Genomic DNA, 17,377 nt, shown 5'->3' with positions numbered 1-17,377 from the left:
TGTGAAGGATAAACCTGATATTTTAACATTTCCAGATGAAATCTATGTCTCCTCTTCCTGCTGTTTCTGATCTTGAGAAAGTCCAAGCCACCCTGAAACAGTTTGTTCGCGATTGGAGCGAAGAAGGTGCACATGAGCGCAATTCCTGCTATCAGCCCATAATAGAAGAAATAATTACTAATTTTCCTCCTGATATGTGGTAAGTGCATGAATGTGTTATTTTTTAATGTTAATCTTCTTTATTCATGAAGTAAATGTCAATATTTTAGGTATGCTATTGAACTGGTGTTCTTAAATTGAATCGTTGAAAGATGAATTTTGTATTTATGACTTTGTTGAATTCCGTACAGAGACCTAGTGGAATGAAGTTTGTCCAGCGATGTGTTTATCTGTATAGCAAGAAACACACTTGTATCTTATTACTGATTCCTGTTAGTAACTAGGTATATTTTCAGTAATTGGCCCCATATTCTTATGTATTTTAAACCTCTTTGAATACCTTTGTTATTTACTGTGTCTGTAGGTGGTTACAGTATATCCACCAACTAAGAACGGCCATGCACCACCGCCCACCGAATCAAGAAAGAGCTCTCAATCTGTCAATCCTTCCGGTGTCCGGGCCTGGTGAGGTTTCCCGTGTTGAGTCAAATTAAGCCGCAGGCTCCACTCCTGGTGGTGCCCTTCCGTCAATTCCTTTAAGTTTCAGCTTTGCAACCATACTTCACCCGGAACCCAAGAGCTTTGGTTTCCCGAGAGCTGCCCGCCGAGTCATCGGAGGAACTTTGGCGGATCACTAGCTGGCATCGTTTATGGTTAGAACTAGGGCGGTATATGATCGCCTTCGAACCTCTAACTTTCGTTCTTGATTAATGAAAACATACTTGGCAAATGCTTTCGCTTCGGTCCATCTTGCGACAATCCAAGAATTTCACCTCTGACGTCGCAATACGGATGCCCCCGCCTGTCCCTATTAATCATTACCTCGGGTTCCGAAAACCAACAAAATAGAACCGAGGTCCTATTCCATTATTCCATGCACACAGTATTCAGGCGCAGCCGGCCTGCTTTAAGCACTCTAAATTTGTTCAAAGTAAACGTGCCGGCCCACCTCGACACTCAATGAAGAGCACCGCGGTAGGATTTCATTGGGGTCCGCCTACGGCGCGCAGGAACCGCACGCGGATAATTGGTAATCACCTGAGTCAAAGACTTTACTATGAGCTCACAAACTAGATGCAAGGCATTCATCCGTCACTTTCTTGAATATGAACATGTATAGTTTTAGGGGACTGGAGTCGAACGATACAAGTAAGCCGCTGCTTATTTTCTTCACTCGGGATCTATCTACTCAGATTTGGTTTTCCAGTGCCTTCAAGTGCTAACATCTCTGTTATTGTGGGAGAATGTTGGCAGAAAGGTGGGGGTTTGACTGAGGAAGCACATATTTCGGGGAGTATTGGTCAAAGAAACTATTTTAATAGTTTGGGTGTTAATCACTGTGTCACAAGAATTGGGCCTGATAATGATCCAAAGAATTATATTTATTCTGTGTTGATAATTTTACTTAAATTAAGAGGCACTCGAAAGAGCATTATTTAACCTAATACAGCGGAACCTCGATTCTCCGTTTTTGGAGGGACCACGAAAAAAAAAAACGTACAACACTAGAAAACGGAAAATCCGGGAACGAATGAACCATCAACAATTTGGCTAAACATCACAAAAAAAGAAATATGTATACTTATAATCTTACAAACATCCCTAAACCAAACCAAACTACAGCCCCAATGGACCTTCCCGCCTACCAAACAACCGCTGCTCGGTCCGAAGGCCTGCAGTTTAAGAAGTGGCGCACGGTCAGTGTAATGAATCCTCTCGGCCATTATTCCTGGCTCGCTAGACTGGGGTCACCATCTCACCATTAAATAGCGCCTCAATTAAAGGTAATCGTAGAATGAGTGAACCTGGAATCAGCCATCACATCCACGTAAAAATGTCTGACCTGACCGGGAATCAAACCCAGGACCTCCAGGTGAGAGGCAGGCAAGTTCTACTACGGGGCTGGCTTCAAACATTAATTACCAGTGTGCGACTTATAAAACTCAAAACTTTACATTCAGTTTTACCAGGGAAACTTCGTCAGTTTCCTCTGAAAACTTATTTCAGTTCAGCAAATTTGACCAGTCAAACTTCGAAAAACCTAATAACACCAAGCCAAACAAGTCGACCAGAAGTAGTTCTTAATTCTCTAATCTAATAAAATAAAGCACATTGGATACAAAAGCGCACAACATGATGGCGAAATCCCTTTTTCTTTAAATCTTCCATTGTAATTTCATCACCGGTATACTGTTGGTAGTCAGTTTTGTGGAAATCTTGTACCGCGTAAATTAGGCCTAGATCAACTTTTAAAGGTTATGTTGAACCCGAGAATATGGTTTCTCAAGTTCTGAAATGCATTATATTCAGTTCTGCTCGTCACTAATCACAGTCAAATTGGAAAGAGAAAAAATATCATCAAAACTTCTGAATTTACGGTTATTCACAACCTTGAGCTCAGCTGGAAAGCGCGCTCGCTGTTTAAGTCTGTATGAGTGCGAAATGATACAAAGTTTTTTAATGTAACGTGCGCAAATAAAACAACTGAGGTTTTTATAACATTTTAACACAAAAACATGAAATTTTCGGTCTTACATTAGGACCAAAACCGTAATAGGCAATTCAAAACCTTCCATGCCTTTACGTATATGTAAGGTGCAACATCTGTTCTGGTCTTGATAACATAATCGTATACAAAAATATTAAAATGTTACTTAAGAAGGAGCAGTTTCTATTCCTGCCTGAAAGCTCGGTGACTATACAGTGTCCTGAGGGAAGTGCCGAAAACCTATTCGTGTGTTACGTACCAGCAGTATCAGGAAAAGTATGAACCAGAGGAATGGCATGCTAAAGAAGAAAGTTTTCTAACTCCCCAGCTATTTCCCGCCAATATTTAGTCAGGCTGTACTCGGTTCGCAGCAGTAATCCCATGTATCGGAGATGAGTAGCAGCATAAGAGACAAAGAACATCACAACAAACGATGGTCAACGTAATGTTATTGTTGATCAATGTATGAGTTTTCGATATTGTAGGCCTTCACATTTAGTTAGTTTTCTTCCGACTCTGAAATACCACACTAAGCATAGTCGGTGCGGTAAAACTGAATAAAATATAAATGATCGGAAATTGTATTCTCTATAAATTCTGTTAATGTAGTACTTTTCGATAGGACCAATAACATAGGTACCCCATTTAAAAATTAGGTGCCTTTCCCTAATAAACTACCATTTCATCCAGGGTGTTAAAATTGTTTATAGCTTAGGCTGTATTTTCATATTCGCTGACTCTATGTACCGGTTTTCATTAAATTCTGGTTACCAATTTTCTCGTGGTTAGTCGTTGATATGGACTTAGCAACAAAAATACAAATTCATGAATATCTCTGTTATCATAGCCGGTAAGGTAAAAATGTAACTTTAGTTATGTAGTATTTACCAATAGGACCACTAATAATATAAATATTTGAGAATTAAATTTTAGGCCTTCCCCTAAAGTACCATTTCAGTCAGCGTGAATAAAATGATTTATAGCCTAGATTGTAGTGGTTGATCCCCCGACTTTACATACCGATTTTCATTAAATTCTCTTGAGTAGTTTTCTCGTGATGCGTTTACATACATACAGACAGACAGACAGAAATTACGGAAAAGTAAAAAGTGCATTTCCTTGTTACTGTGGACATGACTGATACAGAAATACCATTCGTTTCAGATTCTGAGCAATGTACAGACAAAACTCTTATTTTATACATATAGATATGTGTAAAGAAGTGGAATCAGAGAAAAGGCTGTTTGCAGATGATGTTATTCTCTACAGAGTAATAAGTTTGAAGATTGTGACCAACTGCGAAGTGGCCTCGATAATGTTGTGAGATGGACAGTAGGCAATGGTATGATGATAAACGGGGTTAAAAGTCGGGTTGTGAGTTTCACAGATAGGATGAGTCCTCTCAGTTTTAATTACTGTGTTGATGGGTTGGAAGTTCCTTTTGGGGATCATTGTAAGTACTTAAGTGTTAATATAAGGAAAGATCTTCATTGGGGTGATCACATAAATATGATTGTTAATAAAGGGTACAGATCTCTCTGCACATGGTTATGAGGGTATTTAGGGGTTGTAGTAAGGATGTAAAGGAGAGGGCATATATGTCTCTGGTAAGACCTCAACTAGCGTATGGTTCCAGTGTATGGAACCCTCACCAGGATTACTTGATCCATGAAATAGAAAAAAAATCCAAAGAAAAGCAGCTTGATTTGTTCTGGGTGAATTCCAACAAAAGAGTAGCGTTACAAGAATGTTGCAAATTTTGGGCTGGGAATACTTGGGAGAAAGGAGACGAGCTCCTTGACTAAGTGGTATTTTGAACATTAAAATAAGAATAATAATTTACACCACCTTTCCAACACTTATCTTTCCTTATATTTAGGATATAAACATTACAACTGGTGTTGTAAGTTGGGGCATGTTTCGCTTAACTGTTGTAAGCATCATCAGCCAAAATAAATCTTAGCCTAAAGTTAGGTCAGGGCCCTGAACCTAGTGTCCTTAAAATATATGGTACCCTAAGATTCAACATTTACATTGTAGAAAATCAAATAGGCTTATAACTAGTGTGAAAACATATAAGAATGCTCATCATGGCTAAGAGAAAAGCATGGATCGTGTTGACAGAGGTTAAAAACGTAAAGTACAATACCGTGCTGATAGTGAAATAATTAAAATCGTATAGGATATCATTGCTACCAGTCAGTCAATAAGAATATTCATACATAAAACTAGTGTTAAAACATATAAGAATGTTCATCATGGCTAAGAGAAAAACACACAATCGTGTTGACAGAGGTTAGAAACATAAAGTACAACTAGGGCTGGTCATGAAGTAAGTAAAATCATTGTTCCCAGTCAGTTAATAAGAACTCTTAAGCTCTCTTCAAGTATCTTGCTTTCACACTTTCTAATCGTGTGAGGTAGCTGTTCATGAGCTGCTCCCATATTAATTATATTCCGTGTTGATAACAGCTGCAGTTTATGTCCATGAAGCACTTCAGTATTATGTGTAGAGATTGTAGACAGCATGCACTCTACATCAGTACGGTGGTGGTGGTGGTGGTAGTTATTGTTTAAGAAGAAGTACAACTAGGCAACAATCCTCTATATAACACTAATTAGAGAGAAAAAATCGAAGGGATCCGACACTTTGAAAAATGAAGGTACGCCCAAAGAAGGCCACGAAGGACATGGAAATGAAAGACTCCGTAGCCCTCGGAATCTAATAACGTTGGGGTCAGAAAAGAATAAGAGTTGACCGATGAAGGTCGGTTAGGATAGATGAATGTGAGGAGCCTTGCACAGGTAAGTGGAAATTATGCCGGGATTCAACTAAGTGCCCCGTGGTTGCCACCCCACGCGTCAAAGTTCAGAGCCCCTGGGGTCCCCTTTGGTTGCCTCTTACGACAGGCCGTGCATACTGTGGGTGTTATTGTACTGCCCTTTTCTCAAATACTGTTCATAAATGGGGTAAAAATATTGTATATACAAAAGTTCATTATTAAAATGGAAAACTAGCTGAAATAGGCAGTTCCATGACAATGTGAACATGCAGCTTAAAATTTAAAAATGCATGCAATGTCCATGTAAAATACACTGAAGAGCAATTGAATTAGATATTTGGCTAGTTGCTTGTTCCATCCCTGTTCACCCTGCTGACAATGGCATTGCGGTGTGACAGGAACTCCAAGATACCGGAAGTGTGGGAAGTTATACTGTTCCATGATCACTGCACAGCCTCCCATAGCACGCACAGACATTGTTTGTTGCAGAGTCAAGGTGCACTTGTCTCTCTCAACAGCATCCTAGATGTCTTCAGTAGGATTGAGGTCAGGTGATTGTAGGGACCAGGCAAGCATCGTCTTGTCCATGGAATGTTCATTGAACCAATGAACCCTGATTTAGGAGCAACTGGACAGTGCATTGTTATTCTGTATGTAAAGGTCTTCTGCAGTGTGTTAATGGTGAACAAATGGGTGGACATGGTCTGACAGCAGGTTCCGCTATTGTTTGTCGATGAGGGACATTGTCAGATGTACCAGAAGTCCCATTTCATCCCACATGAACATTCCCCATACGATGATACAACCACCTCTGGCCTGAACTTTACCCTGCTGATAAGACGAATTCATTGCCTCCAGTGCTTGGTGTGATCTGGTACTCTACCATCGGCATGTACAAAGTGGTAAAATGACTCGTTTATCTATGCTTTGAGAAGCTCAGTGGTGGTGTTCATGTGCCAACATCATTCTTCGTGCCTTGTGATGTGCAGTGAACATTGGGACGGTAGTTCTGTACCTCATTGCGAGGTGGTGGTCCTGGATGGTATGGCTGCTCTCACTTCATTGTTATCCAGCATTGAATTTGCGAATAATCTATTGCACTGTTACCCGACTATCCACTCTTACCATCCAAGAGTCGCTTGTGTCCCATGCCATCGACATATTGCACTGCATGGCAGTTCACCCTGACAATGGTCGTTTTGCCCGAATCTGTGTACTCGTGGTACATTCTGGACATTGTGGCACATGGAAAGTCCAGTGCCTGCACAACTTCGGAGATGGAATAGCCCATACGTATGGCGCTGACAATCTGGCTGCTATCAGACGCACCGAGATCTCGCGTCTTATCCATTCTCTGTTCACCTTTTACTCACATGGCCAGTTTGAGGTCTGATGATATTGCATTTATGTACCATGCTGAACTATTATTTTTGCTAGGCCGACCACTGGCAGTTTGAAAAAAAAAAAAAACAAAAAACTATCTCTAATTCAGTTGCTACCGGGCGAGTTGGCCTAGCGGATAGAGGCGCGCAGCTGTGAGCTTGCATTTGGGAGATAGTGGGTTTGAATTCCACTGTCAGCAGCCCTGAAGATGGTTTCCGTGGTTTCCCATTTTCGCACCAGGCAAATGCTGGGGCTGTACTTAATTAAGGTTACGGCTGCTTCCTTCCAACTCCTAGGCTTTTCCTATCCCATCGTCGCCATAAGACCTATCTGTGTCGGTGCGACGTAAAGCCACTAGCAGAAAAAAAAATTCAGTTGCTCTATCAGTGTGTGCCAAACTAGGTAAATGTATGTAGTTAAATGTCCACAAGTGGGATTAGCAATTATTTTTTAGGTTTTAATAAATTTCTTGAAAATTTTCTTCCATGTCAATAGTTGCTGGTTTCCTCATTGTTAACACATTGGAAACGCCGCTCATAGAAACTACGGGCGCTATTTCATTGCTGCTGACGGATCTCGTAGAATCTTCGGGTACGTTTTCGCTGTAACTAAAAAATAGTAGCTGCCGTTTCAGCGAGCTATACTTCTCACTAGGATACGGTTGAATGCTTTTATAAGCATAAAATGTACTAGTTCTAGGCATTGATAACACAGCCACATTCCTACACAGTCTGTGGCTGCTTCATCGTTAACTCTCAGCTGTGAAATGGGCGGAGAAGTACGTACGGTACACGCGGACTGGAAGAGTGTGTGTTTGAGGGGCAGGCTTGTTTATGTAATTCTTGTGAATATTTAGCATGTCTAATTCAAGTGTGCGAAATTTCGACAACGAATCCATAATGGATGTTCTTATGGAAGAGACAAGTTCTGAAAATGAGGACGAGGATAACAATTACACACCAAGTAAACATGATGATTCTGGCACTTCAGGCAAGTAAATGTAGATAATGAGCTGATTTCAGATTGGTGTGAAGTGTAATGTACTGTAGTTTTATACCACTTCCTTGAAGTGGGTTCTGTAATGCGGTTTTATACCGCTTCCTAAAAATGTGGGTGTTTCCTGTGTACCTGCACCAACTCGATGCAACCCCATCATCAAACAACTAACAGTGGGAAAGCAAATTACTGATCGGAAACAAGGATACCGGTGCCAATTAAACAAGTAGGTTAGAATCTGTATTAGTGTGTTTCAGTAGATGTGTCCACGATATTAGACAAATTTTGAAATATTAACCAAACTGACATCCATAGCTGCGCCGTTTTTTTTTTTTTTTTTTCCCCCGCTTGTAAAAGTTATTGAATGAAAACCTACGACCTGTGTTCCAGTCAATGACCAGGTCAGGGATGGGCTGAATGAAGCCCCCAACTTGCGGCGAGGATATGAATTGTGCCAGCTGCCGAGGCCTGCCGCACTCCTCTGGGGCAATGATTAATGACTGACAAATGAAATGATAGTGGAGAGTGTTGCTGGAATGAAAGATGACAAGGAAAACCGGAGTACCTGGAGAAAAATCTGTCCCACCTCTGCTTTGTCCAGCACAAATCTCACATGGAGTGACCTTGATTTGAACCACGATATCCAGCGGTGAGAGGCTGGTGTGCTGCCGCCTGAGCCACGGAGGCTCTTGTAAAACTTATTATCTTCATTATCTTCATAAATTTATATATAAAAATTGTTGCACTATTATGAAAATTAAGTCATTTTTGTGTGGAAGAAAGTGTGATCTTTCTAAATACAGTGGAACCTTGGATTGCGAGCATAATTCATTCCAGCAACATGCTTGTAATCCAAAGCGCTCGTATATCAAAACAAGTTTTCCCATAAACAATTGAAACGTGGATGATTCGTCCACAACACAAAAATATTAAAGTGCACTTTTTCTTACAATAGAATCATTGTTGGTGTGAGGGAGACGAGAGATGTCATGAGAAGAGTTACTGTGTGGCACGAATTTCACTAACGGAATCACTGCTCTGTTGGCTCACTGGAATTGTTTTCTTTTCGTGCAACTTTAACGAGGAACCTCTCCAATGACTGTTGCCTTTCCCTCTTTTGAGGATTTCACGAAAATGTGACATTGCATTGTCATTGAACTGATTCATCGCTCGCACTGCTACAACCTTATTCGAGTGATGTTTTTCTACAAACTTTTCCCACACCGTTTCCCACATTTTACACTTCTCCCGAATCTCAGTTGAAGTGAGAGATTCCATTGACTTTTCCTCCTCTTCCCCGGACGAGATCTCCATAACCTCCTGCTATTTTTCTCGATGCAGGTCCATCTGTACGTTGGTGGTCAGTTCCTGGCCATGTTCTTCCACCAGATTTTGAATGTGCACGTCATTCACCTCCAGCCCCATAGTCTTCCCTAAGGACACAATTTCATCGACAATCGGCGGCTCATTGTCGCCAGCAATCCCCTCAAAGTCACGTCCAAGAACACAGTCAGGCCACAGCTTTCCCCAAGCGGAAGTGAGAGTTCTCTTCGTGACTCTATCCCAGGCTGTATTGATGATCTTCAGGCAGTTCACGATGGAGAAATGATTTCTTCCAAACTCTCGGAGGGTAAGGTTTGTTCCTTCGGTCACTTCGAAGCATCGCTAAAATAGTGCTTTGCTGTATAGCTTCTTGAAGTTCGAAATGACTTGCTGATCCATAGACTGGAGTAGTGGAGTAGTGTTGGGAGGGAGGAACTTAACCTTATCGAACTTGAATTCCTCCAGTAAGTCATCCTCAAGGCCTCAAGGGTTGGAGGAAGAGCAGGAGCATTGTCCATAACCAGCAAGACTTTGAGTGGCAGATTATTTCCTGAAAGGTATTTCTTCACTACAGGACCAGATCTCGTTCATCCATTCAACAAACAAACAGGGGAGGGGAAAACGTAGGCACTCATAACGCTCGTATTGCGGAACCTCACTCGCTTATCAAGTTAAAATTTATTTAAAATGTTTGCTCGTCTTGCAAAACACTTGTAGACCAAGTCACTCGCATTCTGAGGTTTCACTCTATTCCGAAAGTTGTTATAATTATGTCTTACCCTAGCATTGAAAAATTTTCAAAAACCATTAAAAATCGTGCGATTTCTGGAGGGTAACAAATTTAAATACGGCCGTTTCCACTGTGTTATTAGATGATGTCTGATCTTATCATGGAGAATTTCTAAGGAGCATCTACCATCACTCATTCAGGATGATGATTGTAAGTGGATTAAAGGAATCTGGTTTGGAGGTATATGAGGAAGTCTACTGACTCGTGACAGTAGGTTATGTCCATCATTTGAACTTTATTGCAGTGGACAGAAGAAAAAAAAAGTATGTGCTGATGTAATTGATCCAACAGGTTTGAGAACATTACTGAGTAGACATATAGAGTTAATCTAGAGGGAAAAAGTTCATATGAGCCCACAGTTCCCTGCCTGAAGGAAAAAATATGTTACTGGGAACATCGAGGTTGTAGGAATAATGATAGGTGCCAGAGGAACCATTCTAAAAATTTTAGTGGGTTAAACTGTACAAAATTAATCTAATATAATACCAGGTATATAAATACATTATTTCATACAGAACCCTTTATACCCATATTAGCAAGGAATTACCGTGATAATGCTGAAATATATACTTTCAGTATTAATTATGTGGCCTTGATCGCTAAGGTATCAAGTCTATTACATGGTCTGATTGTGTGGTTAGTTAGTCCAAGTCCTGTTGATGGAAAAAATAAAATCACCATCAGAATGTTGGTGGTGGTAAACAATTTCAAAACCCTAGATTGCGTGCCAGAAGCCTGGATTCAATTCCAAACCTCTCTGCATTGTGCATATGGAGCGAGGGTTTACGACACTGTTGGTGATCCGTCTGTTGGATGGAGATGTTAAGTAAGAGCTTACAGGAATAGGCTATGTGCTCCCTCTACCTTCTTACCTGTCATACAAAGGTAATCCCAAAAATAAGAACATAGACTTGTTTATTTCTGCAGTGGTTTAAATCATTTTACAGCTTGAACATTCAGCTATTTTTCTACATAATCACCATTTCGGTCGATGCATTTTTGTAGACGCTGTGACAGTTTTTGTATGCCCATGTCATACCAGCTCACCGCCATGCTGTTCAGGAAGTTGTGAACCTCATCTTTTACTTCGTCGTCGGTGTTGAATCACTTTCCAGCCAAATATATTCTTTCAGCTTAGGGAACAAGTGATAGTCACTGGGTGCCAAGTTGGGACTACAGGGTGGGTGGGTGATGATATTCCACTGAAACAGTTGCAGGAGAGCAACGGTTTGCCGGGCGATGTGCGGGCGAGTGTTGTCATGGAGAATGTTTACGCCCGTGCTCAACATTCCTCTTCTCCGGTTCTGAATTGCCCATCTGAGTTTTTTTAGGGTCTCACAGTACCTGTCAGCATTAATAGTGGTCCCAATGGAGCATAAAGTCGATCAACCCCCTTTCCGATTCCAAAACACTTTACCGGCAGACTGTGTTTGTCTGAATTTCCGCGGCTTTGGTGAAGAGGGATGCTACCCCTGGCGTGATTGTTGCTTGGTCTCAGGTGTAAAGTGGAACGCCCAGGTTTCGTCACCCGTGACAATTGAGTCCAAAAAGTTGTCCTGTTTGGACACAAAGCGTTGAAGAAATGCGCGGGAAGAATCAAACCGTTGCTGCATGTGGTCTTCAGTCAGCATGCCTGGCATCTATCTTGTTCACAGCTTACGGTATTTCAACTTTTCTGTTAAAATTCTGTGAGCGGCGCTTCGGGAAACCTCAGGAACCAAAGTGCAGAGATCATCCAGGGTGATCCGCCGATTTTCACGCGATTTGCTCAACCTTCACGACTGTCTTGACAGAAATTGACGGTTTCCCGCTCCTTTGTTCATCGTGAATTTCAGTCTGACCAGCTACAAACTCTCTAGACCACTTACGAACATTTTTGACATCCATGCACGATTCACCATACACTTCCGTCATTTTGCGATGTATTTCAATCGGTTCAGTACCTTTTGCGTTCAAAAACCGAATAACTGCACGCACTTTGCACTTGGCGGTAACATCCAACGGGAGCTCCATTCTCGACTGCCAAGCCGAGACTGAGTGCCTCAGCGCGGCGTGCGCATGTTTATATGCGAGCTCGGGAAACACTCTTCACAATATTGTGACCAACAACCACATGAACAGAGGTCTGTATTTATAAAAATATAGGAGACCTTATTTGTGAAATTACCCTGGTACCAAGACGAGCCAAACATGTCCTAGGCATTCGTGGCACTAAAAGCCATATGCTAAATATATAAACAAACCACATTATCAGAGAAACTTCAACATAGTACAATTTGAAACGTATTTTACAGAATATTTCTATATAGGCTATGCCTAATTTATTTTCCTAATTTTTAATTTTATTGATAGCCTAAAATTCCCAAACTGCCAGTTATCTATGAACTGTTATATTTTTAAGGTGTTTGCAATGGCAAGGCTTATGCTAAGCATAGTCCGTAATACCTACTGCATTCAGTTGTGTTTTATTTTACCCCATACTTTGTGAATTGAAGTTGACTTGTTTAATATGCAAATGATCAGGGAATTGAAGACTCCGGGAGTGCCAGACTCAGTAGCTCAGATAATAGAAGCGCTGGCCTTTCGAGCCCAAGTTGCAGATTTGTACTTGGCTTAGTCCGGTGGTATTTGAAGATACTCAAATTCACCGGCCTCTTGTCAGTAGATTTACTGGCACATAAAATGATTCCTGTGGGTCAGAACTCTGGGACATTATTGTCTCTGAAAACTGTTAAAGTCTGGGACATTATTGTCTCTGAAAACTGTTAAAGTAGCTAGTGAAACGTAAAACTAATATTATTTCACATATCGTTTCAGTCTCTTAGGACTGTGGTTAATATCTATTGTACACTATCAATTCTTTCAATTCATTGAAAGACAAGAAGCAGTTGTGGCTCTTGGACTAAGAGTAGGATGTCTTCTTAAAAAGAAGAGAAACGTGCAATAAAGCATAATTTAAATGGTTACTTTCAACATAATTTTTGCTATTTATTTACTACCATATCATAATTTGTAATTGAGATTCCCGACCTTTTCAATACATTTATTATTGTTTTGTCTATATCAAGAACAAACGCATAATTCAAATGACAACTAGTACATGTTTCGTTCCTCTATAAGGAACATCTTCTGCTATAGAGATAATTTATATCTACAACAGCCAATGGACAAGTTATTTAAAGTAACATGGAAAACATTTTAAGTTAAAACCACTAGTATGTCACTATGTTAAAGTGTTTTACTACTGCTATTACTACTACTGGGCGAGTTAGCCGTGTGGTTAGGGGCGTGCAGTTATGAGCTTGCACCTGGGAGATAGTGTGTTCGAACCCCACTGTCGGCAACTCTGAAGATGGTTTTCAATCTTTTCCCATTTTCATACCTGGCAAGTGCTGGGGCTGTACCTTAATTAAGGCCATGGTCGCTTCCTTCTCAATCATAGGCCTTTCCTATCCCATCGTCACCATAAGGCGTATCTCTGTCGGTACGACGTAAAGCAAATTTTGAAATTATTTTAAAAAATAATCTACTACTACTATGTAGATGCTATCTATCCTATTAACACTACTGTATTTGGTGGCAATTTTTATCTTTAATTTAGTTGTTTGTTGTTAGAATCTTCCTTGGATTGTCTAGTGGTATTTTCTGATGTTAACAATAAGAAAGGGACTCTCAGCCTACCCGGGGGAAATTCCTCTCGATAGCAATTAAAGTACTATACGGAAGTATTTTCTTGTCAGCCTGTGTGATTTGTTGTTACTGTATTGTTGTTATTAAGGAGTCTACAAAAGAAAGGAAGAAAAGATTGTTTATTTTAGTGTGAAGAAACTGTTTTGCTGTCTGGGGATGTTAGAAAATGTTAAATACTTTCTTCCCCGTTAGTCCCTTCAGAAGATTTTGTTGCATGTGTAGCTGGTGGCTGACTGCTTGTGCCCAGCAGCTGACCAGTTAAAAGCATGGAAGGGGGAACGTTGAGAGTGGTTGGGTATTACTGTGGCTGGGGAACTTATGATTGGTGGGGAATTTATGATTGGTGGGGAATTCGTATCTTCTTTGGTATCTATTTAACTTATGTTTCTTCATGGAGCTGTTTTTAAAGTTTCTTCTAGTAGTATGTTTTTGTTTTCTGTAATTTCATTAATGTTAAAGTTAGGATTTTGCTTTTGACCTGTTTCTGTGTAAATCATTTCTAAAATGTTCATTAGGATGCTGTTTTTTCATATGTCATGTTCTATTGTAGTAAAGGTGTATTTAAATTCGCTCATGTGTGTACTCATGGCTGAATATCTATTATATTTTTCTGCGTTTGTGTGTTCTTGATACCGCATTAAAAATATTCTTCCGGTTTGTCCAATGTACAGTGTTTTACTTTGAGAACATTCAACTTTGTAGATTCCAGAGTTCAAATATCTATTGTGTGGGCTGAGTGGCTCAGATGGTTGAGGCGCTGGCCATTCTGACGCCAACTTGGCAAGTTCGATCCTGGCTCAGTACAGTGGTATTTGATGGTGCTCAAATATGTCAGCCTTGTGTCGGTAGATTTACTGGCACATAAAAGAACTGCAGGACTAAATTCCGGCACCTCAGTGTCTCCGAAAACCGTAAAGTAGTTAGCGGGACGTAAAGCAAATAATAATATTATTATTATTATTATTATTATTATTAATATTATTAATATTATTAATATCTATTGTTATTTTATGTAATGCTGTAGTGATTTTAAATTAATTGACTGTTAGTGTTATTTGTGCAAAATGCAATTTTAAAATAGTTTGTTAAAAATATTAGTGATTTGATCAATATTATTGTTGTTATTGAAGGTGAAGCTGTCAGAATTCTTAATATTATGCTTCTGTTATTTTTTTGAGTTGTGTTTGAGGTTTATTTATTATTTTGCTAATTTTTTTTAAATCAGTGAACTGGTAATCTTTGGTCTATCCATTGTTGGTTGCTATTTTATACAGTAAACCCTTATTAATTCGAAGTTGTTGGGATGCAAAAATTGGACTTCGAATTACGTGATTTTGAATTAACAGCCAACTTGTAATTCAGAAATGCCAACTGTTGCCCTGTCACAGAGTATTCCAAGTCTCATTAATGCATGCAATCACCTTGATTCACAGTTTAAACCTTTCTGATGATGTGGAAAAAAGTTATTTCCGAAATGTATCCAGCAAGGTGCATTTACATTATTCAAATAATGCACATTTATGACTTGTGTGGCAATTCTGTATCTTTGCCACTAATGGTGCATGGTGGTATGTAGTGATGGCATTATATCGAGGTAGTTACTATATTATTACCAGAAGGAATGTCCGTTCATTGCTTGTCATGAGTGATAACTGGGTGTGTCGGAGTATTGGGTGGCATTACATGGGGGTTGAGTTTAGAAGGAAGGTAGAGTGCTTTAGCTTTAAAGATATACTAATTCCATCCTGACAGCTTAAAAACTTTACAAGCTGGAACAATATGAAGTTAGGCCTACAGGAGTCTTTCCCACACACAGATGTCAGCATCATGGAGGTCGGTGTCAAGGTGTTAATACAGGAGTGCTGTAGTTTACAATGACCTTCTCCTATGCAGTGGCTGTGTTGTCACTCAAGATAATCATCCACCTCAGACATTCTCGTGTACTGCAGCTCTCCCGTATAGGGGCTGCAGCAGCTCATCCACCCAAAGCAACTCTTTAGGGGAATCAAGTTGTTTATGGCCACTTGACACTTGAGGTTTTGAGAGGCTGGTTATACTGTCTACTCTATTCCTGTAGTTAGGTAACTGGCCAGACAATTCAATACTATTACAACCACTCAACTCGTTAATTTATGGCTGGACTGAGTGGCTCAGGCGGTTGAGGCACTGGCCTTCTAACCCTAACTTGGCAGGTTCGATCCTGGGTCAGTCAGCCTCATGTCGGTTGATTTACTGGTAAGTAAAGGAATTCCTGCAGGACTGAATTCTGGCACCTTGACATCTCTGAAAACCATGAAAGTAGTTAGTGGGATGTAAAACCAATATTATTAATTATGTTAATTTATGGTAGTCCTTTGGTTTCTGTATTATCTTGAGTGAAATATATGTGAACAAATTTCATAACACACATTATGCAGATGTTTATCGTTGGCTGGTATGGTGGTGTACTGGTTGTACTGATAAATGTTCAAATTTGCAGTCAAATTAATGTTTTCTTTAAACCTGCTAACACAAAGTTTGAAAGAGTATGGCAGAAGGCACACTGATTACATAGGCATCTTACTGTATATGTAGTATGGTACAATTACAATTTACATAAATCTAGATTGGGCCTATTGCCCCAACATGTCAATAGTTTTATATTAATCATAACCTCAACTCAGCACTTAATAATCATTAGTACTGGTATTTATATGAATGGGCTTAGGTAGCATACAATACAGAGAACAGGCTGTGTAATTTGCATGAATTTTGAGATTTTTGAAAATAAAAGTACCATAGTTTCATAATTATCTGTAAAAGAGAAATAGATAAATACTGCTTTCTTTGACTGTTACAGTCTCTCTCAGGATGTTAGAGTTCTGGTTCCTGGTGCTGGTTTGGGTCGCTTGGCGTATGAGATTGCACGGCGTGGCTACTCATGTCAGGGCAATGAATTCAGTCTCTTTATGCTGATTGCTTCCAATTTCGTCCTGAACAGGTAAGCTGACTGAGAAGTAAATAGAATGAAGTCCATTTTCCTGATGTATGTGAAGACTGAATTTATAGTTGATTACATAGTTATTATAGTTTGTTACAATTCAGTTATATAGTCAATTTTAGGTAGAAATTGAAGTGATGTTTTGTACCACTGCATTATAACTATTTGGAATCTGTGAACAAATAACTAGAACCCGGATTATATGTAATTAGTAATTACATATTCTGTTCCCATATATGTAGCTACTGGAAAAGCTAAAATGTCGATGAATCACACTAAAACAACCATTATTCCAGGAGTTTAGAGTTACATATTTTTACTAATATCGATGCATAATAAATATTACATATTTTGAAAGAAAACACAATTCTTTTTTCACCAATTTTATATCGACTTAAGATTTTTAATTAAACACTTACAAATATTTTAAAAGACCTCTACGTCTCTAACATCTAAAAATTATTTTATAATTTAAAGTGAGGTATTCTGTCAAAGAATCGCGTCCCTTAGCTATGTTGATGGTGCAAGTCTTCGGTGTCTCAAGCTGTATCTGTCAATCTTCTCTTGCACAAACTTTGTCACGTTGTTTTTCTCTCAGATTTAGCGACTCTTCTTTTGTGATCCCTTCGCCAGTCTCCTCGGTTTAAATGTTATGTGCAAAAGCACCTTTTCTTTCTTTCTTTCTTCTTCTTCGGTTATTGCCCAAGCTTCACTTCCATAAAGGGCTACGCTCCATACAATAGTCTTCAGAAATTTTTCTAATAAGCATGTTTGTGTTTGATGAG

The 17,377-nt window shown here is 39.6% G+C and overlaps 1 protein-coding gene across 3 annotated transcripts in view; it reads left to right on the top strand.

The window, feature by feature from the left end:
• Positions 1–17,377, top strand: part of LOC136873719 (carnosine N-methyltransferase) — a 163,840-nt gene that overhangs the window by 32,716 nt on the left and 113,747 nt on the right. For all 3 annotated transcript variants that reach the window (XR_010860161.2, XM_067146863.2, XM_067146862.2), the window contains exons 3-4: positions 36–199; positions 16,452–16,592. Coding sequence is in view for 2 of the 3 variants with exons in the window: in XM_067146863.2 (XP_067002964.1) it covers positions 36–199; positions 16,452–16,592 (305 nt within the window). In the remaining variant the exon portion in view is untranslated. The remainder of the gene's footprint in view (positions 1–35; positions 200–16,451; positions 16,593–17,377) is intronic.

This window comes from Anabrus simplex, chromosome 5, assembly GCF_040414725.1.
Source record: "Anabrus simplex isolate iqAnaSimp1 chromosome 5, ASM4041472v1, whole genome shotgun sequence".
NCBI lineage: Eukaryota > Metazoa > Arthropoda > Insecta > Orthoptera > Tettigoniidae > Anabrus > Anabrus simplex.
Note: the sequence above shows the minus strand (reverse complement) of the source record. Positions and strands in the feature narration are given on the sequence as shown.